The sequence below is a fragment of the Rhineura floridana genome, chromosome 20, assembly GCF_030035675.1.
Source record: "Rhineura floridana isolate rRhiFlo1 chromosome 20, rRhiFlo1.hap2, whole genome shotgun sequence".
Taxonomy (NCBI): domain Eukaryota; kingdom Metazoa; phylum Chordata; class Lepidosauria; order Squamata; family Rhineuridae; genus Rhineura; species Rhineura floridana.
The window spans coordinates 3,342,631-3,369,534 of record NC_084499.1 but is presented as its reverse complement, the minus strand read 5'-3'; the positions used below and the strand labels follow the sequence as shown (position 1 = coordinate 3,369,534).

The 26,904-nt window shown below is 47.3% G+C and overlaps 1 protein-coding gene across 2 annotated transcripts in view; it reads left to right on the top strand.

Annotated features, from left to right (window-relative positions):
- Positions 1-26,904, top strand: part of TTLL11 (tubulin tyrosine ligase like 11) — a 93,570-nt gene that overhangs the window by 15,869 nt on the left and 50,797 nt on the right. For both annotated transcript variants that reach the window (XM_061603639.1, XM_061603638.1), the window contains exons 2-6: positions 2,387-2,483; positions 6,936-7,069; positions 11,916-12,491; positions 18,582-18,677; positions 21,224-21,342. In XM_061603639.1, the coding sequence (XP_061459623.1) occupies positions 2,387-2,483; positions 6,936-7,069; positions 11,916-12,491; positions 18,582-18,677; positions 21,224-21,342 (1,022 nt within the window). The remainder of the gene's footprint in view (positions 1-2,386; positions 2,484-6,935; positions 7,070-11,915; positions 12,492-18,581; positions 18,678-21,223; positions 21,343-26,904) is intronic.

Sequence of the window (26,904 nt, the reverse complement as noted above, 5' to 3'; positions counted from 1 at the left end):
GTAATGTATGTATCCCACTTCCTCCCCCACCCCCTGAATATCTCTCCCCCAACTAACAAGACTAAAAACACTCGCTGCTCTTAAATCCTTTTTGTGCTATCTTTGTGAAATGCTTTGATAAACCCCGTAAATGAGAGACGCCCTATCAACTGGGCTTTCCTTTATCAGTATTAAGATGATGGCATTTATTTAAACATCGCTTCATAAAAACCAGGATTCCAGGGAGAAGAGCAACCCCTCTGTCCCCCTTCGAATCTGTATTCCAGGTGCATTTGGAGAAGAAAAAAAGAAGGTTGGTTGGGGTTGATTATTTTCCCAAGAATTAATCTTTTTCACACATTCCAAACCACACATTCTTTGCTTACCCCCCCCACACCTTTTGTCTCCCTGAATAAAACAATGAGATGAATCGCAGATCCTCTTCCTCTGTTGTTGACTGTTGTGGGTGCCACCCTTCCCCATTAAGTAGGAGAGAAAGAAAGCATTTGCCCAATTAGCCTGCTAATTAATTTCTCCCCCCTCCTGTTTCCCCCAAAGCCCGTTGCCTTCAAAGCGGAGGCTTAAAAAATGCTTTTTTAAAAAAAAATAAAGGAAATAATTCAGAGGCAAGTTTACAGAAAGGACCCTTTTGCTCGCCTACCTCATCTTTGCCCATGATGCTTCCATAGGAACAAAGGAAAAAAAAAGCTGGCAAGGAAAATAACAGTAAACAGCCAGAGGGTAATTTTCCTATGAGCTGCTTTTAAGATGTTGCTGTTCCAGCGGTGAACCAGCTTCTCAGCAACCAGGAATGAGCTCTGGAGACGTGCTCTGTGTTTGCCCTGGAGCGATTCTTGCATCATAGGGCTGGCTTGTATACCTCTGTGTGCTCTAGTTAAACTTTGGGGCCCAGACTTGTTTGTCCCAGGGGTGGACACATAATTTGGAGCAGGGGGGCTGGAAGGCAGCAACCTTTCATCAGTTTAATAGACAGTCAGCTAACGCTTAAGTAGATGCATCAGCAAGGTCGGTGTTAAGTGGTCGGCCGGTAGGGATGGGAAGATCTGTCTCTTTCGGTTCTCTCAGGTTCTCATTTTCCAGTGTAAAATTCAGTTCTCTACATTTCTACAGCGATCTGCAGATTTTTTAAAAAAAAATCCTCATGAAAATTCACCATTTTAGTGTGAATTTCTCCAAATAAACACATTTTCGTGGGCACTTGTGACAAAGGTTTTTGCAAGCTTTTTCTCATCACTTCATGCCTTTTTGCCTGTTATTTTCACCCATGCATTCATTTTTATGCACACTTTCCCCTAATATATGCATTTTTGTAAATGTTGTTTAGTTTCCTCTTTCAACAAGCCTTTTAAGTTGAGACCTATCCCAGTCTGCATCTGTGTTGGAATTGCTTTTTAATACGTTCTTAAACTTTCTTTTTAAAAAAGTTTTTAATCTTAGAAGATGTTTTCATAGCTTAAAGTAACATTTTTGAAGATGTTTTGTTTTAATGTGTTTTAAAGTTAGTTTTTATGATGTTTTAATGTTTTTAGTGCTTTTGCTTGCTGCCCTGGGCTCCTGCTGGGAGGAAGGGCGGGATATAAATGAAATAATAATAATATTATTTATTATCCTCACAACAACCCTGCGGAGTTGGTTGGGTGAGTGGTTGGCCTAGCGTCACCCCGTGCGCTTCATGGCGGGCAGGGGTTTGCATCTGGGTCTTTCTAGCACAGCCTTCTCCAACCTGGTGCCCTCCAGATATTTTGTATTACACCAGGTTGGCAAAGGCTGTCCAGGTGTAGCCAGATGGTGTTGGTCTCCAGGTCTCATCAGCCCCAATCAGCATGGCCAATGGTCAAGGATGATGGGAGCTGTAGTCCATTAACTTCTGGGGGGCACCACAATGGCTACCCATGTACTGTGTCCAACACTTTTATCACTACACCACATTGGTTTGCAGATGTCTCCTTCAGCCTGTAGTACACTCCATGATTTATTTAAAAAGATAAATTCTGCACTAAAGTTGTTTCAAATTCTGCAATAAGAAAAGCTGGATTTTGCAGCCTCTATAAATTAGGCAAATATGCATTTCCCCCTTTATTTCTCTCATGAGAACTGGACACAGTGGTGCATACTTCTGAGGAAAATAGGCACAGCATCAGACTGTGAAAGCATATCCAAGATCACAGCGAGGGTTGTGCAGCCCGTCCCTGTTTCCTCAGCCTTAAGTCCTTGGTGTTCAGTGGGGCTTACTCCCATGTAAATGTACACAGGATTGCAGATCTAAGTTGTTTCTTTTTCCGGTGCAAAGGAACCACTTCCAACTCTGGGAAGGGCGTACAATTTTGTACAGCATCTGTTTTAAAATTGATTGTTGCTTCTGTTTCCTTCTTCCACTCTCTTCTAGTTTCCATTTGGCCGCCGTTTGCCCTGCGACATCTATTGGCATGCCGTGTCCTTTCACGATAATGCCATCTACTCAGGCCAAGTCAACAAATTTCCAGGTAATTGAGTGTTGTCGCTAATTAGAACGGTGGTTGGTCATTAAAGCAGAGGGCCGTTGCTGTCATTTCCTGCCCTTTAGCATGGACGTAAACAAACCTTCCCCTCCCTTGTGATAGGGCTAGGGCTGCCAGGCTCAGGTCCTGAGACTGATCCTGTATCTTTAGGAGAAGAGAAAGTCAGCCAAGTGCAGGTCTTCTTGCAACTTTATAATGAGAAAAACCACAAGGTGGAATTCTCCCTTCTCCCTGCACAACTTTAAAGATACAGAACCCTTTCCATGAAGTCTCTCTACGAGATTGCTTTCTTCCTGCCAGTTCCCAGCCAACTGAGCCCTCATCAGAGACGTCTTAATCGGAGGAAGGCCAGGAGGCTCCGGGCTTGGAGCCTGCACCAGGGCTGGGTCTCTTTGAGAGTGAGGTCCCAAGGTCCTGGGATGAGGCCCAGATGGCCCTGCACTCAGGGCAAGTTTGGCCTCTCCATCAAGGCTGAATGACCTCCGAGCCCAATGGAGAGGTATCACATGGAGACCCGGCCTATCCAGAGGAGGGCTTGAGAAGTGGTCTCAGGAGTAGAGGGCTCCTCAGGAGTAAAGGTCTGCCTGCAGGTGATCAATGGGAGTCAGCTGCGGTTCAGGGTGTGGTTCAACTGCTCCAGCATAAAAAAGCCCAGTGGAAGAGCTACTGGAACAATGTCTGTATGCCAGCCCTGTACCTGACCTGTCTGTGGATGGACTGTTCATGCCAGACCTGGACTGGGACTACTCCGGACCTGCCTTTTGCCTTGCCCCTGCCCTGCAGCACTTACAGACCGCTTAGCTCCTGAGCCTGACCCACTCTGGCCCTGCCTTGTGCCTGACCCCTGAGTTGGCTCTGGCTTCGGACTGACCCTGGATGCTGCCCTTGCGCTGCCCTCACTTGTGTTTCTGCTGGGACGTCTCTTGCCTCTTTAGGAGCCTGGTGAGGACAGGACAATCCCCTAATTGGACCATTGTTCCATCTCGGTGGTTTGCATGGTCTGCTTTCAGCCTTTGCCGGCCACTCTTATCATCCCCAGGGCATTGCTCCGGAACTCTTAAGTTTTTACACAGTGTCTGCAGCAGGCTAAGCCCGTGATTTAATGAATTAAATGACTGGGTGGTACTTACCCCCTAACCCAGCCTTTCCCAAACTTTGGGTCCTCAGATGTTACTGGGCTACAGTTCCCCTCATCCCTAACCATTGGCAATGCTGGCTGCAGGAGCTGATGGGCGTTGACGTCCAGCGACATCTGGGCTCCCAAGGGTTGGGAAAGGCTGCTCTAATCCAGGGGAGTGGAACTTTACGCCTGGGGGCTGAGTGTGGCCCCCCAAGCCTCTCTGCCTGGCCCTCTGGACTCTCCCCTTTCCTCATGCCACACCTCTCACTGGCCTGCTTCACACCTTCTTTGGGTGTTGCTTCCCTCTGCTGGGATATGTCGGTGAACTCTGATCATGCCTTTCGCTTGCCTGGGTGGAGGAGAGCGAGAGAGGAAGGGGTGAGTGTTGTGTAAAAACAAGTCAATTGAACAGAAGGAAACTTTTCATTCCTTGCTCTGCCCCTGACCCCCCCCCCCGGCATGTGCCCCCTGGAAAGTTGCCCAGAAGCAAATGCAGTGTTAAGGCTGGGAAAAGGTTCTCCACCTCTATTATTTATTATCATTTATTTCTTCTGTTTCTATGCCGCCTTTTGGCCAAAGGCCCTCAAGGCGGCTCACAAAAAAATAAAATAAACACAATACAAAATACACATCAGAAAAGAATACAGTGCACTACTACGACTACTAGCCTCTTGGCTGCCTAACTCACTTGTTAGCTAGACACTTTGTCTCTGCAGCTGTGATAGATCATCAGCTGGGGGTCCCCTCTAGCTGGCAGACCAGTCTTCTGGGACTAATCAGGGCCACAATTAAGCTCGGCACGTTTTCAGACATGTGGCCCTTCCCAGCCCTACCTGGAGATGCTGGGGGCCGAACCTCGGGACCTTCTGCGTGCACAGCAGAGTCTGTGCCATTGAGCTATGGTGCCGCCATTTTCAGAAGGAAATCTCTGGCAGATTTGTTCCAATAGATTATTTTTATTTATATCTATATATCTATCTATAGCTATCTGTTTATCTCTATCTATATATCTATATAAATTGAGATAGAGATATTGAGGAGTAAGAGCTAAGGAGTGAGATATTGATTCATCACAGCTCTCTGCTGTTCCCATTTATTGCGCTCTGCAAATAGCTATCAAATTTCTGCTCCCCTGGAACGGACTTGGCAGGAAGGCAGTGCCCCCAAACTTAATGACACTCCAGAGTCTGGTTTCTCTGCTAGCTCTGAAGAGCAGCCAACTTGGCCATCTCTCTCATGCTTGAAGGAAAGCTCCTGGCTGATGGGTGCTCAGTCCCTGCTTTCCCTCCTGTCTCCTTGCATGGGGTAAGCAAGGAATGACAAATGGAATATTGGCTGAAGTCTTGGACGGCGTCTGCCTCTGGCGGATTTGCTCCCAAACCTTCCTCAATATATGACCAGGGATTGGAGTGAATGAACGACAGCTCGATAATTGTAAGTGAAAACCCTGAGACTTGGGACACTTTGGGCTTGTCCACACCAGAGTTTACTCTTCATTTGTATCTTCATTTCATTTGCGTAGGCCACATGACGTTAACCCTCAAAAGCCACTCTCATTGCTTTCCTCCTGTACATTTGGGTTTACCCAACACAGGGATAACCCGATAGGTTGGTGGAAATTGAGCTGCATACCACTCCACTTGGGGACGCAGAGAATTTGTTTTGGTGTTTTTCAGCGAGTGGATCAATTGTCTTCCCCCCCCTGCTACCCCCCATTCCATGCCTGCTACTTCCTCCGTGCTTTCATTTCTTTTCCAGCAGTTTTTGAACTATTTCCAGGTGCAGCTGTTGATCCCTCAGATTTGCACAAAACCAGAAAACTGCACAAGCAAACTACATTAAAAATTTCTATACCAGTTATTGTGTAGCAATCTGAAAAGCGTGTGCTGAGAATTTACAATTGGTTTCATCTCTTTTCCAGCCTGCTGTTAACTGTCTCCCTTGGCTTCTGCACAGAGGAGCACAGCTATAACCGGAAGCTCGTTATTACGCGGTGTGTGTGTGTGTGTGAGGGGACAAAGCATGCACCTGCATTAGAGGGCTTCTGTGTTTTAGCAAGAGCTGTACTGAAAAGGTTACAGCAGAGAATGCCAAACCGCTGGTGACTTGGAAACCCGCAGGAAGAACAGCAGGGCACTTAGAATGGCGGAGAAGTAAAACAGAGATCACCATGGATTGTTTTTGATATTATTACCATTGATTGTTATTGGAAGTAATATGAGAGTGCATAAAACTTCCCTTTTCTGTGGGACTGGCTGGCTGAGGGGCCCATGCTCTCGTTGTCCCACAGAAGCCATGAGGCTGGGGCCATTCAGTGCCCCAGTCACAGCAGTGACACTTCACTTGGCTACTCCTCTCATCTTCAGTTCGTGGTTGGGAGAATTGCTGGGCCCTTCAGGGATGGAGGGAGAGAGATGCCTCCTAGACTTCCCAATCCTTCCACATTTGGTAGCCTGCTTGATGCTGGAAGGCCTGCCCCTTCCAGCTGTGGAGGCTTGCCAGACTGGCTGACCGATGCCTTGGCATTCCTCTGCTTCTGATGCCACTCCTTGGCCAATGGCCATTTGGCCTCCTGGACCACCTCTGTCAGTGGGGCAGTGGAATCCACTCCGGGTTTTAGTCTGAACTTCCAAGGAGATGTCCAAGGTGCTGAAGCTGAAGCACCTTGGACAGCTTCTTGAAATGAAAGTTCAGACGAAAACCTGGAGCGTATCCTGCTGATACGGAGCCACTAGCCGCCACTGCCGCCTCTGCACAGCCCCCCTCCTCCTTCTGCCCCCCTTTCTCCCTCCCTATAAACAAAGTGCAGGGAACCAGATGCCCTCCAGAAATCGTTAAACTGTTAGACTCCAACTCGCCCCTTTTACCCTGGCCTATATATACAACTCATTCTAGTCATGATTGTGATTTGTTTTCAGATGTTTTTAATGTTATATTTTACATTGTTGCCACCCTCCGTGGGACTTTGTGGTGAAGGGTGTGTGGTGATGATGATGATGAATAAAAATAATTCCCATCAGCCTCACCTGCCAGCACTGTTGATGGTGGTGTTTCCATGTCAGTGGGACAGTGAAATCCACTCCAGATTTTATTTTCAATTTTGGACTAAAACCTGGAGTGGATTCTGCTGCCCAACTGACATGGAGCCACCAGCTGCCACTGCCAACAACATCTGGGGTCAGCCAGTTCGGGGACGGCTGATCCAACATGACCCCCCCATTTCTCTTATGCACATTTCTGGAGGGCCCCAGCCTCCCAGGCCAGGCCTAGTTTTGCCAGTTGCTGAGTCCCTGCTCACGGTTAACCTTCTCCCTCAGGCATGACTGAAATGGTGAGGAAGATTACCCTCAGCCGGGCCATGCGGACGATGCAAGAGCTCTTCCCCGAAGAGTACAACTTCTATCCCCGCTCCTGGATCCTGCCTGAGGAGCTGGCCATCTTTTTCGCGGAGGTAGGTTGATCTCCAGGCATTTGGCGCTCTAAGCTCTGAGCGTGTTGCTCTTTGAAACATGGGGTAGAATTGGTGCATAAGGGGGCTTCTGCGGGACTGCTTGCTCTGCCCCCCTTTGCTCAGCGTTCTGTGGGCCTCTGTGAGGCCTCTGCAAGACGCTGGATCCTACAGTTTTGCCCCACTGGATGTGCAGGCCCAGGTTTCTTCACCTGCCGTCCTGTGTGCACTGGGCCTCCAGGCAGCAGAGCCACATGGAAGCTGCACTCTGTAGCACAACAGGATTGGGGCCCACAGGAAGGGGCCGCTGCAGAAGCAGAGGCAATTGCAGGCCAGTGGCTGAGCTGTCATAAGACAGGAAGCTGGTCATGGCCCACTGGCCCATCTGGATCAGTGTTGTCTACACTGACTGGCAGCCACTCTCTGGAGTTTCTGACTGGAGTCTTTTCCCAGAAGATGCATCTGGGACCTCCAGCATATGTCTCAGTGTGTGCAGTGCCGAACTAGATAGACCAACGGTTTGACTCACAACAGGCAATTTCCTGTGTGCCTCTGGCTGCACCCCAAAACTCCCATCAAAGCATGAAACGCAATCCCTGCTCCATGGCTGGCACCCACCTGGATCCCCACAAAAGCACTAAGTCTCCTCGTTGGACGTGTCCTCACAGCTTGGAAAAGGGAGGTTCTGGCATCGCCCCGCCAAACCAGGGTCCTGACCAAGGCTGCTGGAGCGCTTCTCTGAATCTCGTATCAGTTGGCACACTCCCCAACTAAGCGACACTTCCTTGGCAAAATCCCCTCCTGTCCCCGCCCAGTGGAGGCTTTGATTTGCTGCTCTGAGCAAAGCAGATGGCCGATAAAACAGCCTTGCATATGGTCTTCCGTCTGTGTTTGAGGGAAAAGTACCAGTTTTGTTATCAAACATCACGTTTTACGCCCCTGTTGCTAATGCTGAGAGGATGTAAAGCCTTCCTCAAAGTTTCTCAAAGTGGGACATCCTGGGGGTGATCCTTTGCTGGTAGCTCACTGCTGCCACCAATCCTCTCTTCTCTGTGGGATCTTTGCACCATTTGGCCCTAAAGAAGGGGTGGGGAGGGAGGAATTTTTGGGTGTTTTTTTAATGTTTTCCCACTGTATTTCTAGAGGGGCAGCTTTTGGATCTAAGATGACCATCACCACTGAGGGCATATCAAGATCACTGACTTAAACTGTCCATCTCACTAGGGAGCTTTGGGAAAATTTTTTTTTTGGGGGGGGGGAAGACGAGGCACCTCCTCCATAGAAATCTCAGCAGCTTCATCAAAGCCCTAAACTGATGGTTACTTTGTAGCGCAGGCGTATCCTCCGTGTTCTAATTAATTAGCATCTTGGCATTTGTCCTTCAAATGGATCACCTTAGAGCACCAGTGGGTCGCGTGGGGCCCCCAGCTTCATTTTGTGTGGCCTTCAACACCTCCCGTGGCTGCCCTTTTCTTCCATCTCGTCAGAGTTCCTTCTTTTCTCTCCATTTCCTCCTGTTTCCCACTGGCTTTTTAAAGTGTTTTCCATTTTTCGGTGTAGTTTCAAAACAGCTGAAAAGGGCGGTAGTTTAACTGATAAAAAAATAAATTGATTGTGTGTGAATGCACACACATACACACACACCATTTGCTTTCTAGAACAATACAGTAGGGCCCCGCTTTTTGGTGCCCCGTTTTTTGGCCTTCCGCTAATATGGCGGCACCAGCGCTACAGCTGATTGCGGTCAACTGGAGCGTAGTGGCTGGAATACAGTAGGGCCCCACTTTCTGGCGGTTTTCGCTTTCCGGCGGGGGCCTGGAATGTAACCTGCCGTATGAGTGGGGCCCTACTGTAGCTGTATTGGTCTGATCCAGGAGATACCTGGATCTGTCTCCGGCCTTAAGGCAAGCACACTGGTTCCTTGTTGGGTAGAGAATGTAAGCGATGGAAAAGGTGGCAGTTTTTATATTGGCACATCCGGGGATTAATTTTAGATGGCCTTCTAGGCAGTTGTGGGTAGCATTACCTGTCAGCTTGAGAGAATGGAATGTAACCCTCAAAAAAATGAAATCCCATCATCAAGTGCTGGAAAAGTTTTAGGATGTCACTTCTGAATGGCTGATTTCAGTATTCTGCGAAATACGGAAACTGCTAATGGCTTTTCGGTTCAAGAGCAAGGGCTAAATGAAATATGAAATAATTCCTGAGCTGACTTGGTTCCCTGTGCTCTGCTTTCTCATGTGCACTCCCTATGGAACGGCATCCAGTTTTGCCAATGGTGGATAGATTTCTGCCTTCCCGGTGGTCAGTGCAGTGAAGTGGACTGTGGCCATAAACCCAGAGACTCCTCTGTGGGGGAAAGTTTTGGGATTTCTCTCTTGGTGTGCTCTGGAGCCTCATAATTTGCCACAGGTCATTTTGGTTCTGCTGAGGTTCGGTGTGTGACATCCCTAATCCCCCAGAAATCATGCCATCTAGTGGTATTGTAGAGGGGGAAAGCAAGGACCAGGACTTTTTCCAGAGTGGGAGTGATGATGACCTCTGCTGGAGCGCCATAGTCATTGACAGGCTCTCCTAGCTCTGGCAAGTGGATGAGGTAATAACAAAGCTTTCAAGTTTGTGGCAGATAAGCAGAGAGGAAGTCAGAGAATGAGGAGGCTGCATACTTCTTTCTTTTTCTTTGATGGGGCTCCTACTTCATGCTCGCAGTTCAAATGGGAACACTTCTTTGCAAGATTGTATTTCTAACAAAAAGCTAAAGGATGCATTTCATCTGGCTGAAGAGCCTTAGTTAAGCTTAATGTATTTTACAAGTTGCACCCCTAAATTCAAGGGAGCTGACTCTCAGGAAGATAAGCACAGGACTGTAGTGATTGTTCTGACCCTAATAAATTGGATGTTAAGCTATGTATTGCTGCTGCTGCTGTGTGTATGTATACAGCAGTGGTTCTCAAACTTTTTTGGTTTTTTCTGGCGCACTTCGTGTACAAAATTAAAAATATATTAATATACTTTAAACTATGAATAAAAATAACTATACAAATGGGTTTCTTCTCATTTTTAAAATATGCTTTCATAATATTTGTGGCACACCTAGTCACCTCTTGCGGCGCACCAGTGTGCCGTGGCGCACCGTTTGAGAATCACTGGTATACAGTAATACCTCAGTTAACAAAGTAGATGCATCCCTGGACATTCCTTCTTTAACAGAAACTTTGGTACCAGAGGTAGGAATAACATGAAAAGAACAGGGATAGGTTCCTACACCCACTCATAGATGGTGGGGCAGCTTCAACAGGGGCTTTAAAGGGTGCCTATCCAGCACCCACACCTCCCCCTCCTTCCCCCTCCCCTCCTTCTCCTCATCTGAATAGTATTGCATCCTTCCCTCTCCAGCCCTGGGAGAAAGCAAGAGATCCCTTTTAATGCAAAGCAAAGACACAGGCTTGTCAGTTTCACCTTAAAGCAAAGTTTATCCCTAGCAAACCAAAGCTAGTCAGTTTCACGTTTAAAAAAAGCCTTCCTTAAAAGGAGCTTCATTCCTGGAGAATTCCTTAACTGTGGTATAATAACAATAGCAACAATAATCATAATGGATCAACATAGCTGCCTGCATTTTTGGGCTTCCCTTTGGGGTGTGGCTATGAGGGCCATAATGACAAGGTCCTGCTCTTGGAAATTTACACCACCCGAAAATGATTCTGGCTGGGCTATTCCAGCTGGGATGTGGGGTGTGCCCCCTCCTACACATATGTCTGCAATCTCCCAGCTGTGCCTGGGACAGAGCATTTCTGAAGAAGTGAGGGCCAAGTGAGGACTCTTCTGTGTGGTGGATCAAGGACTGATTAGCCCCTGCTCTAGCAGAAACCTAAGCAGGGTTGCCTTCTCTCCTTCCCCGGCGCGGGCTGAAATAATACCTGACTGAGACGGAAGCAACGTCTTTGCTTTGTGATGGGGGAAAGCTCAAAGCTGAGTGGTCCAGGCACCAGATTTCTGGGGCCCTCTCAGGAATTCAGGCTGGCATGAAACAAATCCTGTTTGGCGCAGATGTTCCCAAGAGGTCTCCCAACCGTGCTTGGAGGCAGTTGCTGGAAACTGCAGGAGGGGAGAGGCACTGCGGTGCTCAGGCCCTACTTGCAGGCTCCCCATTGGGGCATCTTTGGGGCATCTGGTTGCCCATTGTGGGAACAGGATCCTGGACCAAGTGGGCCACTGCCCTGATCCAGAAGGCACTTCTTAGATTCAAACCATCACCTCTTTGTCAGTGTGCTGTTGTGGATAAGAGTATCGGGTAAAGGTTGGGAGACCCCTGGCTTCAAATCCCTACTCAGCCACGAAGGTCACTGGGCGCCTTTGGGCCAGTCCCTGTCTCTCTGCATAGCCTACCTCACAGGGTTGTTGCAAGGATGAAATGGGAGATGGGTGGGAGACGGTGAATGATATTTCATAGAATCATAGAATCACAGAATAGTAGAGTTGGAAGAGGTCTATAAGGCCATCAAGTCCAACCCCCTGCGCAATGCAGGAATCCAAATAAAAGCATTCCCGACAGATGGCTGTCCAGTTGCCTCTTGAAGGCCTCCAGTGTCGGAGAGCCACTACCTCTCTAGGTAATTGGTTCCATTGTCGTATGGCTCTAACAGTTAGGAAGTTTTTCCTGATGTCCAGTCGAAATCTGGCTTCCTGCAACTTGAGCCCATTATTTAATTATTACATTTGTATACCGCCCCATAGCCGAAGCTCTCTGGGCGGTTTACAACAATGAATGATATACGCAAGCCTGAGCGCCTGGGAAAACAGGCAAGATAAAATGCGATAGATAAGATTTTGCCTTCTTGTTTCCTTTGAGGTTCACATGATCAGAGACACTCGACCCTCATGGAGGCCTACGTTCATTGTGAAACCCGATGGTGGTTGCCAGGGAGATGGGATTTACCTCATCAAAGACCCCGGCGATATCCGCATGACGGGGACTCTCCAGACGAGGCCGGCGGTGGTACAGGAGTACATGTCCAAGCCTCTCCTGATCGACAAGCTGAAGTTTGACATCCGCCTGTACGTCCTGCTGAAATCTTTAGACCCGCTGGAGATCTACATTGCCAAAGATGGACTCTGCCGGTTTTGTACGGAGCCTTATCAGGAGCCGACCCTCAAGAACCTCCACCGTGTCTTCATGCACTTGACCAATTACTCGCTCAACGTCCACAGTGGGAACTTCGTCCACTCGGACAGCGTCAACACGGGCAGCAAACAGACGTTTTCCAGCATCCTCGACCGGCTCTCTGCCAAAGGTGTCGATGTCCGGAAGGTCTGGTCAGACATCATTTCGCTGGTCATCAAGACGGTGATTGCGATGGTCCCCGACTTGAAGGTTTATTACCAGTCTGATATTCCCACCGGGAAACCAGGGCCGTCTTGCTTCCAGGTGAGGCCAGAGTTTGATCAGAACATTTTTACAAAGCACTGTTTTTTTTTACATTGCCAGGCCTCAGCTTTTGAGATATGACTGTCTATCGTGCTGCATTATCTAAAGTGGGGGCGGGGGACCTTTTGTCTGACAAGGGCTGCACTTCTCAAGCAGGGGTGGGGAGCCTCAGGCCTGGGGGCCACATCCGGCCCTTGAGACCTCTCTGTCAGCCCCTAGGCACTCTTCCTAGTTCATGCATCCTCCCCAGGGCTACTCTGCACCTTCCTTGAGTATTTTTGCTTGGCTGGCAGAGAAGTAACTGTGTGTGTGCGTGTGCATGCGTGCATGTGTGTCAAAACCTCTGGTTTTTGTGTGGCTGGAATACAGCATACTGTGGAAATGCTTGTTGCGTTACCCAAGTTTTGCCTTGGGGCCTACCCATCACTGGTGTGCGACCCTTGGAAAGTTGCCCCTGGGGGAACACGGCCCTTGGGCTGAAACAGTCTCCCACCTGGCTCTCAGCTATAATTTTTGGGGTGGGGGCACGTGCCGGCATTGAGCAGAGCCAGTGATGGGGGAAGCCAGAGACAAAAGTATCCTGGATTAACTAATCTGCAATAAAGATCACCCTGCTTCAATTTCACCATGGCTAACTCTGATTAGAATTCCCAGTCCTATACCTTGGCACAGTCATTAACCAAAATGGAGACAATAGTCAAGAAATCAGAAGAAGGCTAGGACTGGGGAGGGCAGCTGTGAGAGAACTAGAAAAGGTCCTCAAATGCAAAGATGTATCACTGAACACCAAAGTCAGGATCATTCAGACCATGGTATTCCCAATCTCTATGTATGGATGTGAAAGTTGGACAGTGAAAAAAGCGGATAAGAGAATAATCAACTCCTTTGAAATGTGGTGTTGGAGGAGAGCTTTGCGCATACCATGGACTGCGAAAAAGACAAATAATTGGGTGTTAGAACAAATTAAACCAGAACTGTCACTAGAAGCTAAAATGATGAAACTGAGGTTATCATACTTTGGACACATCATGAGAAGACCTGATTCACTGGAAAAGACCATAATGCTGGGGAAAATGGAGGGGAGTAGAAAAAGAGGAAGACCAAACAAGAGATGGATTGACTCCATAAAGGAATCCACAGACCTGAACTGACAAGATCTGACCAGGGTGATTCATGAGAGATGCTGTTGGAGGTCACTGATTCATAGGGTCGCCATAAGTCGTAGTCAACTTGAAGGCACATAACAACAACAAATACAAGTCTACTCAGATGTGAGCCACACTGGGTTTTATGGGCTTATTCTCAAATAAGCATACTTAAAAATCATATTTTTGAATGAAAACAGACCACTACAATTTGCTGTTCTGGCAATCGGGTGAAAGTAATTCCTTTCTGATGGTGCTCATCTCTCTTTCGCGTGAGCATGCACTCATACGCACACAGGTAGAAGATGGCCAGCTTGCTGTCACCCTTTTAAGAAACCTGGGGAAATAACATGAAGGGAAACTCTGATGAGATGGAAGAATACGGTAACTTCAGAAGTTGTTGAGGGCTGCATAACATGAGTCCAGGGACAAGGTGTGGCCTCTGGGTCACGGTTGCCCTCCTGTGATCTAAAGGGTTGAGACTAGTCTTCCACAGCCTGATGCCCTCCAGATGGGTAAGCTTGACTGGGGCTGGGAGGAGTTGTAGTTAAAACATCTGGACGGCATCAGGCGGGGGGGCTGGTTTAGACAGATTTTTGTAGGAACCGGGTCCCTGACATCGGCCACCAACTTGGATGGCTTAAAAAAAAGATTAGACATATTCATGGAGGATAAGGCTATCAGTGGCTACTAGCCATGATGGCTATGCTGTGCCTCCACAGTCAAAGAGATATAGAATAGTAGAATTGGAAGGGGCCTTTAAGGGCATCTAGTCCATCACCCTGCTCACTCAGAGTTAGTGTGCCTCTAAATGCCAGTTGCTGGAAACTGCAGGAGGGGAAAGTGCTGTTGCACTCAGGTCCTGCTTGCGGGCTCCCTGCAGGCATCTGGTTGTCCAGCATGAGGACCAGGATGCAGAACTAGAAGGGCCAGTGGCCTGATCCAGCAGGCTCTTCTTAGACTCTTATATCGACACGGAACATGGAAGGACACGGAATAATGGGCTCAAGTTGCAGGAAGCCAGGTTTTGACATGAGGAAATATTTCCTAACTGTTAGAGCCATACGACAATGGAACCAATTACATACAGAGGCAGTGGGCTTTCCAACACTGGAGGCCTTCAAGAGGCAGCTGGACAGCCATCTGTCGGGAATGCTTTGATTTGGATTCCTGCATTGTGCAGGGGGTTGGACTTGATGGCCTTGTAGACCCCTTCCAACTCTACTATTCTATGATTCTATGATCGTTGCCCCAATTCCCATTGAAGCAGAGCTGTAGGTGGCCAGCGAGCGGGGAGCCAGGAGTCAGAGCTGTGGCAAGGTCCTGAAGCGCCTTGGACAGCTCCTTGAAAGTTTGGACTAAAATCTGGAGCGGGCTCTGTGATGTTCCTATATTAATGTATATATGGTAAGTGTTGGTTGTTTAGAAGATACATGGTAAGTGGAGTGAAAGAGGAGGGGGAGTGAATGGGTAGTAGAATGCTAGATGATTGGCTGAGTGTTTAAAATGGCTGAACGTATAAAAGGAAGAGTGAGAGTGGAATCTGGGGGGAGAAGAGAAAGAGTGGGTTGTTTGGTGGGTTTGAGAGAGTGGTTTGCCAGGAGAGAGTGGAGAAGGAGGGGGGTGGAGTTCGGATTAGTATTGAGTAAAACCATATGCTTATGTGCCTTAAGAAGAAATCTTGTTAATCTTGTTAGCTTTGTTATCTGTAATAAATACTTAATTTGGTTTACCAAAGGCCTGATCCTTGGCTGGGGTTTCACAGACCAGAAAGGAGGGTAAGGTAATGACCAAGGCTGAAGGGAAACTGTAACAAATGGTGGCAGCGGTGAAGAGAATAACAATACCAGTATTCAGAGTCTCTGGGAATACTAGTATTGGGACGTTACTGGTGGTTGCCTAGCAGGGGGATCTGTTGAGATCTGTGCTAGAGCGGATAGGTAAACCATAAGAGAGTGAGGTCCGGACTGGTGGAGTCCCTGGTGGTGCCTAGAGACTGGCAGTAACCACGAGCAGGTAGGAACCTGACAGGGAGAGCCAGGGAAGGGCGTCACAGGCTCCACTGACATGGACCTACCAGCTGCCACAGGAATCTTGGTAACGGGCAGGTGGGGCCCTGTAGCAGAACGATGGGCTCATGCTGGCCCTCTGGGAGCCTTTGTGGTCCAAGGGGCCCGAGGGAAGGACATGGAAGGTAGGATTATAGCCCACCTTGTCCTAACTGTTGCGGTTGAGTAACTGCAGTAGACCCTCCCCAGTAGAATGAAATGAAGCTTCTCCAGGTACGTTGACAGTTCCCTACCCCTTTCCTGCAAAGGCCAGGCCAAACAGGGAGGTCTGCGTTGCAAAGTTTTCAGAAGGGTGCTTGGAGTGTCTGTTGACGGAGGAGCCGTCGCCAGGAACATCTGTCATCTTTATGATGTCATTAAAAGATGTCCTGGGTGGGCCCTGGACAGAATGGGTTGATTTAAATCAGGGTGATTGACTATGCATTTACATTTTGACCATGTTATTGACACAATGAGAGCCAGTGTGGTGTAGTGGTTAAGGTGTTGGACTACGACCTGGGAGACCAGGGTTCGAATCCCCACATAGCCATGAAACTCACTGGGTGACCTTGGGCCAGTCACTGCCTCTCATCCTCATGAAAACCCTATTCATAGAGTCACCATAAGTTGGAATCGACTTGAAGGCAGTACATTTACATTTTTTATTGACACAATAATAAACATACTTTTAAAAATAAATAAAAACGCTAAGGCAATTTAAACTGGCAAGGGAAAAAAGGCAGATTTGAATGGGTAAATCAAGTTTATTTTATTAATCTTTTACATTTATATACCTCTTCTTATTTGAACGGAAATTTCTAAGAGGTTTTCAAATCCCAATAAAAAGGAATCAATGTAAGAGATATGATACAAATTCCACATTCAAACCAAACCACAACCACTGAAAGCCACAATAATAATTCCACATGTTAATTATAATCAAATATCACTGAACAGGAAATAAAATTAAGGACTACAAAAGCAAATAATGTACTGGAATAAAAATATATCAAGATACATCAAAATGCACCCTAATTACACTATTGTAAACATTTTGTAGATACTACAAAAATAATCTCCTTTGTTTCCCATTGATGCTGCTCTGTGTGTTTTCAAAGCAATGGTGCAAATCTGACCACTAAACATAGCTGCTAGTTTACAACTAAGTAGAGTGTTATTTGCCCCAGCCCTCCCCAGCTCCCATCAGACCCAGCCAGCGTGGTCAATGGCCAGGAATTATAGGAATTGGAATTCCAACATCTGGAGGGTGCCAAATTGCAGAAGGCTGATTTACGCTGTTGTTTCTTACAATGAGCGTTCCTATTTTTCACACTGCATACATTTTAGGTGCTGTCCTTTTTTATTTACAGAGGGGGAATGTCTTTAAAAGTATTCTCATATAGGGCCTTTCTCACAACCCATACATGTAACAGGTTTGTGTGGTTTTATTTTTATTTATTTATTTATTTGATTTATATCCCGCCCTTCCTCCCAGTAGGAGCCCAGGGCAGCAAACAAAAACACTGAAAACACTCTAAAACATCTTAAAAACAGACTTTAAAATATATTAAAACAAAACATCTTTAAAAACATCTTAAAACAAAACATCTTTAAAAACATCTTTTAAAAAAAGCTTTAAAAGCACCTTAAAAAGCGATTCCAACGCAGATGCAGATTGGGATACGGTCTCTACTTAAAAGTCTTGTAGAAAGAGGAAGTCTTTAGTGGGCACCAAAAAAGATAACAGTCCAATATTTAAGGGGAGGGAATTCCAAAGGGCAGGTGCCACAACGCTAAAGGTCCACTTCCTATGTTGTGCAGAATGGACCTCCTGATAAGATGGTATCTGCAGGAGGCCCTCACCTGCAGAGCGCAGTGATCAACTGGGTATATAAGGGGTAAGACGGTCTTTCAGGTATCCTGGTCCCAAGCTGTACAGTGCTTTGTAAACCAAAGCCTTGAACTTAGCTTGGTAGCTAATGGGTGGCCAGTGCAATTCTTTCAGCAGCAGGGTGACATGTTGGTGATGCAGTTGCCGTGGTTAAGTATGGCTTCACACTGGACAACTTTGTTTTTCCAAGAACTCTCCTTGACAGGTAGAAGTAGGTAGCTGGGCAGATTAAGGGGGTTTGTTTTCATCAGGTAAAAAAAAAAAGCCTTTATTTATTTGAAAGGTAGTATATAAAAATTATATTTGAGGAAATGAGCACATTGGTTCTTCATTTATATAGAAAAGCCTCTTGTAACTTAGTGGCTGTGTTTGCCCACCGTGACAAACCATTGTTAATTGTTTATGAATACACAGATTATTATGAATGAATTAATCTCCTTTTACATATCTCTCAAGGTGATTTACAGATATACCATAAAAATAGCGAAAATGGTTTTTAAAATAGTCCAACAAACAACTGAAGATGGGTTTAAAAGCAAAACAAGATGAATACCTAAGGACCTTTTCATCCAGCTGGAAAAGCTTGCTGAAACAAAAATACCTTCAACTGTTTCCCGGAAAGTACGGATAGTGGGTGCCTGCCATTATCTCAACAGGGATGCAAATCAGGAGTAGCCACATTGATAGCCAATGGCGGCTGCCCCTCTCATGGGAGCAGCAAACGCTCTTGGCTTACCAAATGTGCCAACTGTGACCCCCAGTTTGGACATAATGCTAAGCCACAGATCACAGTTTATTGCACATGCTAAGAGAAGCATGAAGCAGAAACCACCTGCGCGTTCATGCTAAAACCTTAACTATGTGTGATTTGTGAACTCAGCCATCCTGTCTGAGACACTGATACCTTTTAGAGATTATCAGTAGGGCTGATTTTTTAAAATATGCTTATGTCCAGTCTAGTGGATTTTTTTTTTTAAAAAAAGCTCTTGATGTCTCTTGTCCAAAGATTTTAGGGTTTGACATTCTCCTGATGAAGAACCTGAAGCCCATATTGCTGGAAGTCAATGCGAACCCCAGCATGAAAATTGAGCACGAGAAAGAGGTAAGCCCCTTCCCTCTCTCGCACAAGCTCTTGCAGTCCTGGCGGAGTTACTCTTTAGGCCAGCTTTCCCCAGCCTGGTGCTCTCCAGGTATTTTGGACTACAATTCCCGCCAACCTCAGCCAGCACAGTTGTCAGCTCTGATCGGAGGTGTAGTGCAAAACACCTGGAGTGCACAAGTTTGGAGAAGACGGGCTACTTTAGACTTCAGACCGAAGCTGCCTTTTGACTTGCACAACTCCACTCTGCCGTCCCAGGATGCTACCTCTCTTCCTTCTTCAAAACCCACCTTTTTTTCCTTTCATGTACCTTTGGGCTGAACCTTAAGGGCTAAACTGGCCCAGACGTTACAGATCTGTGGCTGGATCTCTTTGGGTTTCTGTTTGGAACAGGGGGTGGCAAAGGCAGAATTGCAGTGGGGAAAATGGTGCTGTGGTCAGTTTGTTCCCCACGGCTGCTTTTAAATGGAGGTTTAGAGAGAGACAGGGTGCTGTTTGCCAATCTCCATCTCATCTAGTTTGGCTTTATCAATTCTGACCCACAATGTAAATGAAGCTTTACCATGCAGGACTGCATCCACGCACAGAGAGAGCCTTCTTGGAATTCCCTCCTAGGAGATTCACCTGGTGACTCTCACATTTGTCATCTTTTCAGTAGCAGGTGAAGGCCTTTTTTTTAAACTCTTCCATTCCTTTTAAATGCTCCTTCCATTTTTGCATTGTTTAATCATCATTTTTGAATGCTTTATGGCACTGAATTCTTCGAGTGTGTGTGAGTGTGTGTTGAGTGTGTGTAAAATGCCTTGGGAACGTCATCAGTGAAGGTGCAGTATTTTATTTATTTTTAAAAATTTCTATACCATCATCCAAACAATGGCTTCCAGAGCGATTGGCCATAAAACCATACAATAAAACCAAACCAAACCAAATGCAACCCCCCCAGATGAGAGCACATTAGAAGAAGCAGCTCTTTAAAGCTGTAAAAGCCTCAGAGAATATACACTCCTGAAACAATCGATATCCATCCTCCGTTACCTTTGCTTCTGTGTTCCTCCCCTTGTGTCATTTTTAAAATTGTAACCTCCTTGGGACATTGCTGTTAATCATAATATAGAACCTTTGGGGTGTTCATTACTTTTTAAAAATATCAAAAGTCCTTGCTAATTATATATAGCTTTGAAACATAACTTAATTGGAATTGTGATGCTCCTCAGAACTTGAGGTATTACTGTGTGCAAATGGCCTTTCAAAATCCTCCACCCGCTTTGTGGACAGAGAACCTGGGGGAGGGGGGACTATTTCACAGAATTGCTCCAGTGGGAGGGAATAGTTTCTCAGAGGTGAGACTCTCCATTAGCAGTGGGAGGGCAGCCTCTCTCTCTCTCCCTCTCTCTCCCTCTCACTCCCTCCCTCTCCCCCTCTCTCCCTCCCTCTCTCCCTCCCTCTCCCTCTCCCTCTCCCTCTCCCTCTCCCTCTCCCTCTCCCTCTCCCTCTCCCTCTCCCTCTCCCTCTCTCTCCCTCTCCCTCTCCCTCTCCCTCTCCCTCTCTCCCCCTCTCCCTCTCTCTCTCTCCCCCTCCCTCCCTCTCCCCTCTCCCTCTCTCTCTCTCCCCCTCCCTCCCTCTCCCCTCTCCCTCTCTCTCTCTCCCTCCCTCTCTCCCTCTCTCTCCCTCCCTCTCTCCCTCTCTCTCCCTCCCTCTCTCCCTCTCTCTCCCTCCCTCTCTCCCTCTCTCTCCCTCTCTCTCCCTCTCTCTCCCTCTCTCTCCCTCCCTCTCTCCCTCCCTCTCTCCCTCCCTCTCTCCCTCCCTCTCTCCCTCCCTCTCTCCCTCCCTCTCCCTCTCTCTCCCTCTCTCTCCCTCTCTCTCCCTCTCTCTCCCTCTCTCTCCCTCTCTCTCCCTCTCTCTCCCTCTCCCTCCCTCTCTCCCTCTCCCTCTCCCTCTCCCTCTCCCTCTCTCTCCCTCTCCCTCTCTCCCCCCTCTCTCCCCCCCTCTCCCCCCCCTCTCTCTCTCTGCTGCAGCTGCAAGCACCTCTCTTTTTGCACCCTTCCCAATACTTTGGGCGCTGCGTTATTCTGGGGCACTGTGGGGGCGGCAGAATTGGGGGACCCACATAAAAATGGTGGAGAGCGTTCAGAGAAAATTCTGCAAATTGGCCTTCTTTTTCAAGGGAGTCTGTGCAAAAAAAGAAAAGGAAGTAATTCTGTTCGAAAAATAATCTTCTGAGAAATTCCACCTCGGTTCTAATTGTAGCCTAGAGTGCCGGATATAGACCAAAGAGGGTGCCTCCATTGTGGATTTTTTTTTGGGTAGGGGGGCAAAGAGAGGATGTAGATCAGGGCTGTGGAGGCTGTGGCCTGCCAGATGCTGCTGGACTCCAACTCCCATCAGCCTCAGCCAGCACGGCCAATGGTCAGGGATGATGGGAATTGTAGTCCAGCAAAAATAAAATAAAATAAATAAATAAAAAATAAAGGAAAAAAAATCTGGAGGGCCACAGGTTCTGTAAGGAGAGTAGTTTTGTCACTGATCAATGTATCCAATTGGAATCCAAGGTTTCTCCAGGAGTTATTGAGTACATCCCAAGCCCTGTTGATGAAGAAGTCAAAGTCGCTGTCATCCGGGACACCCTCCGGCTAGTGGATCCCCACAAGAAGAAGAAGGAAGAAAAATTGTAAGTATGTCTTGATGTCGTGTCCTCTATCAGATGAGTGTCCGTTACATGCAACGCAGAGCCAATATTGCAGTGGCTTCCTGTATTGGAGACCTGTGCCAGGCACCCAGAATTCTGCATATGAAGAGCAAGCTGAATTCTGTGACCTGTGCAAAGGGCTCAAATGTATTTTCTCTCGTTTTCACATACCTTTTCCTGCAGTTATCCCAATTTTGCTAATCTTTGCTCTGGCTTCTGCAATTTCAGCAGGCATATCTCTGCAGTCATAAAAGCTGGTAATTTTGTTTTAAATGAAAGCATGAGATTCATTGGGAGTCTGCATATATGCTCCAAATTCTGTGGGTTTTCTTCCGTGTGCTCTTGCCTAAGGTGACGTACATACAGCCTTTGCTAATTTATTTATTTATTACATTTGTATACCGCCCCATAGCTGAAGCTCTCTGCTTTTATAACAGTTGGATGCAATACACTGGGGCCGTCCCCTGGGCAAGGCCTCTTGCAATCTCTGGGGGAGGGGAACAGGAATGGGGAGTGTTGTCACTTACTGCCCAGCATGGACAGTGAGCAATGAGAGGCTCTGTGTGGTGCAGTGGTTAGAGTGTCAGACTGGGATCTGGGAGAGCAGGGTTCAAATCTCCACTCAGCCATGAGCCTCACTGGGTGACTTTGCGCCAGTCACTGTCTTTCAGCCTAACCTACCTCACAGGGTTGTGAGGATAAAATCAGAAGGGGGGAACCGTGTTTGTACGCCACCTTGAGCTCCCCAGAGGAAAGGTGGGATATAAATGTAATCAATCAATTAATCAATCTCCTGGAGCACCTATTCACCAAACCTCTGCAAGTATATAAAAAAGCTTTTTGTTCCCAGAGAGAAACCAACCAAATAAGCTATGCAGAGAAAAGATAGGTTATATTGGCATGCGTGGCTAAGGATTAAGACTGCCAAGTTATATTTTGAAGAATTAATAAATGTCCCTTTACTATGACTGACCAAAGTGTCACAAAATAGCGAGCAAGCTTTTGAGTCCAACAGGATTCTTCATCAGACTGAATGCTAAGCAAAGCAGGAATGGGGTGCAAAAAGGCTGGCTTGGTAGGGAAGCGGCAGTGTCTGCATTGGTCCAAAATTCGCTTTTGTCGACTAGTCTTAGGAAGGATGTGGCTATTGGGGTGTGACTTGGAGGTTGTTATGAAGAGCGCCTGCCCTTCAGAAGTTCCAGCATTACACCACTGCTTGGGGTAAATGGGAGCTGCCCAGAGGAAAGGGGACGGCTCCCTCTGCAAGCCCCCTTGGAACGACGGGCAGAACAAACGCTTGTCCACTGCAGCCAATTCTCCTTCAGGAGAAGCTCCGGCTGGACCGGAGCCACTGTGTGTTGCTCCTATATCAGCTTTGCTGTGGAGGTTTAATTACCAGCCTCTCCGCTCTTTCCCCACCATCCCCTCCCTTGCCGCGCTTTCATTTTAATAGCTCGCTCTAATATTAGATCCAAGAGGCTTAGTAATTTGCACTTTCTGTTCTACATATTTTCGGTTCCTGGGCATCATTGCTGGCTCTTGAAATCCCGCAGCAGTGGATTTGCATATCCATTCAGTATGGAAGCCGCACGACGGGTCGGTGATGAATTGCTCATCTCATCCTGGCTGAAATGTGTGGAAATTGCATGTAAAAATTGCTCCCTTGTTTGGAGGGCATAAACACGGCCCTTGTGAAATCCTCTGCAATCCGGGAGCCGGCCGGCACAAAAGCAGTCTTGGGTGGAACCCAGCAGCCTGTCCAAAAGTGAAATGTTATCCTTCCGGAAATAACTGCTGAGGTGCCGCTCTCTTTCTTGGAGCATTGCTAAGATAAAAGGCTGCAGATGAAAGCTGCCAATGTTCTTACTGTGTATATTGCATGCTGGTGCAACGAAGGATCATATCAGTATTGTGGTGGTAGCTGCCACCCCTTGTAGCATGCCCCCAAAAGAGCCCTACTGGGCCAGAGCAAAGGACCAGCATCTTTTTTCCTACTGTGCCCAACCAGATGCCTCTTGGAAAGCCCACAACCAGGGCACGAGCGCAACCTCCTCCAGCAATTGGAGGTTGACTGCCTCCTTCTGAACTATGATGGACCAGAAGAGCCTGCCTGCTAGACCAGACCAAGGGCCCATCTAGCTCAGCACCCTGTTCCCACAGCGGTCAACCGGCAGGAAGGTGCCCTGCCCCAGTTGTGTGGTGAAACCCACCGGGCAAAGGAACAAGGCAGGCCGGTTGCTGCAGCACCACGGAGAGCTCCAAGGGAACACCCTGCTCTGACCTCAGGCCTTTTTGAGCCTCTGCCAACCCCACCCACCTCTCCTAAACTCCACCCCCTTTTGGAATACTGGCGGCTCTTAAAGGGCCAGCCCTGTGGCCTAAAGATGGACGCTTCTCCTGCACGGTGCACTACCTGCTGCCCTCTTGGACTGGTGAAGTCGTTCCTCATGGCCAAGGGAAGGCATCTGTGTGAGGGTCCAGGCTGCAGTTCTGCAGTCCCTGGTGGTGTGACATCTGGTTCAGTGAACATCTGCCTGCCAGCCTCAGCTTCGGTGGCCCCTTGACCGCCACCTTTGGGTTCAGAACAAACTGGCTCCTTAGTCAGTAACACTGATCTTTGTCTGGCCTCCACCCCATGGGCTAACTTCGACAGGTGGGCAGGGACAACTCATCTGTCAATCACATGTGACCATTTTGATGTCACATGACTGACAGGTGGGTTGTCCTGCCTGCCCGTCAAAAACCCTTGTGGGTCTCCCCGCATGTCTCCTTTCCATCCCAAATGTTGAAGGTGGAAAGGAGCTGTGTGGGGCGATTTCAAAGGGCAGCGCTGGGAGGGAGAAGTGGTTTCCATTGAACAGAAACCGCTTCCCTCTCCGTGAGCAAGCCCTCCTCCAGATGGGTGATTGGGAGTGCGCCTTGCTGCAGCAAAGGGAGCCCGCTTTAAGGTCCTGAGGGTTCCTTTGCAGCCCTGCTCTTCCCCTCCCCACATAGAGTATAAGGCAGGTGGGCGTGGCTTCCCCCAAACAGCTTCGTGGACCAAATGGGGAAGCCTGGTGGAGCAGGTTTGGCCCATGGGCCAGAGTTGCCCAAGCCCTGTGCTTTGCAAAGCAACATGTACATGGACAGTGCTGTACAAATTATTATTATTGTCATTATCATTTGAAAACCATCCAAGCCAATAGCTCCCACCACAGGCTCCAGAAGTGAAATCTGCATTGCCTAGAGAAGGCCTCCTTCTGTCTGTCCTGAATCTCCTGCCCGTCAGTTTCATAGGGAGACTGCGAGTTCTAGTAGCATTATGAAGGAAAGAAAGCCCTCCCTATAATCACTTCCTCCATGCCATGCATCACTTTATAAACCCCTTTTCAGCAAAATCCAGCACATGTCTTCTCAGACCTAAGTCCCACTGAGTTCAGTGGGGTTTACTTCCAGGTAAATGGGTACAGGATTGTAGCATTACTACCTTGTGAGTGTGCTTAGGATTGTTGCCTTATTCATATTTTTTTCTAAATTAAAAAAACACATAAGGGGCTTGATCTATCCCTTTTCTGCACTTTTTCCAACTCTGAAATACCATTTTTGAGGTACGGTGACCAGAACTGTACACAGTGTTCCAAGTGCGGATGCACAGGAGATTTGTCCAGAGGCATCTTCAGCAGTGTGTCTTTGGCACACAGTTAAATCCGCACAGTTAAATGCGTTATGATAGGTTGCAAGGTCCTTATGCACCATAACTCTTAATTCTGTCTCCCTCATTTTTACAAAGATACTGTTTAAAGCCTGTGTTCCTAGGTACTTAAAATCCATGTTTGAAATGTAGATGAAACTCAAACTGTGTTATTTAAAATGATTAATCACTGTGGCTTATTGTTTTCCCTCAATATATAGGTCAGCCCTCCCCAACCTGGTCCTTCTAGTTGTTTTGGATTATAGTTCCCAATCATCCCTGATTGTCCTTTGTGCTTGCTGGGGCTGATGGGAGTTGTAGTTCAACAAAACTGTAGTTTGTTTCCAGGCCCAGGTCAAGGTGTTCACTGTAGGGTTTACAGCCCTAAACAACCTAGGCTCCAAATATCTGAACGACCACTTCCTTCTCTGTAGACCCTGTCAGGTGTTGAGATTGGCAGAGGGGGGCTGTCTTGGTAGTTCTCCTGCCCTCAGAAGCCCAGGGTGGTGGCGGTAGGCTGAGGGAGAGCATTCTCATGGCAGCCCCTAAGTTGTGGAACTCCCTCCGAGTCCTCACTGTTTATGGCAAAAGCTGAAGATGCACCTCTTTCCCCTGGCCTTTGACCCCTGAGATATATATTTTTATTATTTATTTATTTATTTAATTTGTATCCCACCCTTCCTCCCAGCAGGAGCCCAGGGCGGCAAACAAAGGACAAAAAAAACTTTAAAACATCATAAAAACAGATCTTAAAATACATTAAAACAAAACAGCATTAAAAACATTAAAAAAGGGGGGGGAAAGGACCCACCCTATTTTTATGATGTTTGTGATTGGAAGTTGTTTTAAAAAATTTTAAGGATGTATTTTAAACTGTTGTAACCCATCCTGGGACCTCACCGTGAGTAATCATCATCATCATCATCATCTGGAGGGCATCATGTTGGCTGTCCCTGCTAGACCCTTCCTTTCTCCTCTCTACTTTGCTGTTTTTGCTGGTTTCTGTTTTTCACTTTTCTTTACTATTTTCACACTGCTGTTGGTATCTGCATGAGAATTACACTTCTTGATCCCCTGCAACGCAGCCTGAACATTTTAGGCTCTGAGATTTTAATTAAACACCTTGCTATAAGCTGTTGCTCAGAGCTGCAGAAAGAGCAAACATGGTATGTTTCCTCCCTTGTCTTCCTAAAGGATGTGTGTGTGTGTGTGTGTGTGTATGTGTGCCTTTGGGCCTGTTGATGCTCTGCCTTTGCTAGAGCAGGGAGATGGGATCTGCTTGTTAGTGCCTATTTGATTGCATTCTGTTGTACTGGCAGGCGGTTCCATTTTGGGGTTATTTATTTATTTGCTATCCTTTGCTTTTGCTGATCTGATCCCCTCTCCCGAAAAAATAACAATACATCTTTGTTTTCCTTTTAGAAAGGAAAGTGGCTTCCCTCTGCCCAGTGCCCACCCACCCAATCCCTCCTCCCCTCCTCCTGAATGGTATTGGATCCTCCCCCCCCTAGCCTGGAGAAAGCAAGAGCAATGCAAGGCAAATATCCAGGCTGTTCAATTTCACAATAGCAAAGCAAAGACAACTTTGTCAGTTTATTGTTAGCAAAGCACACACCCAGTCTGGTTGGTTTCACATTAGCAAAGCAAAGTTTGATACTAAAACACTAGTGTTGGTAAAAGCCAGGGAAATTCACAGCATCAGAATTGGGCTGCAAAGATAATGAACCTGTGGACTATTGGAAAGTCCGGTGCCAAGTTTGATTTTAGCGAAATTCTCGCCCATCCCGAGAGAGAGAGAGAGAGAGAGAGAGAGAGAGGTACTATCCATTTGTTTATACTCTGTGATCAATATAAGGGCAGATTTGCTGCATCTA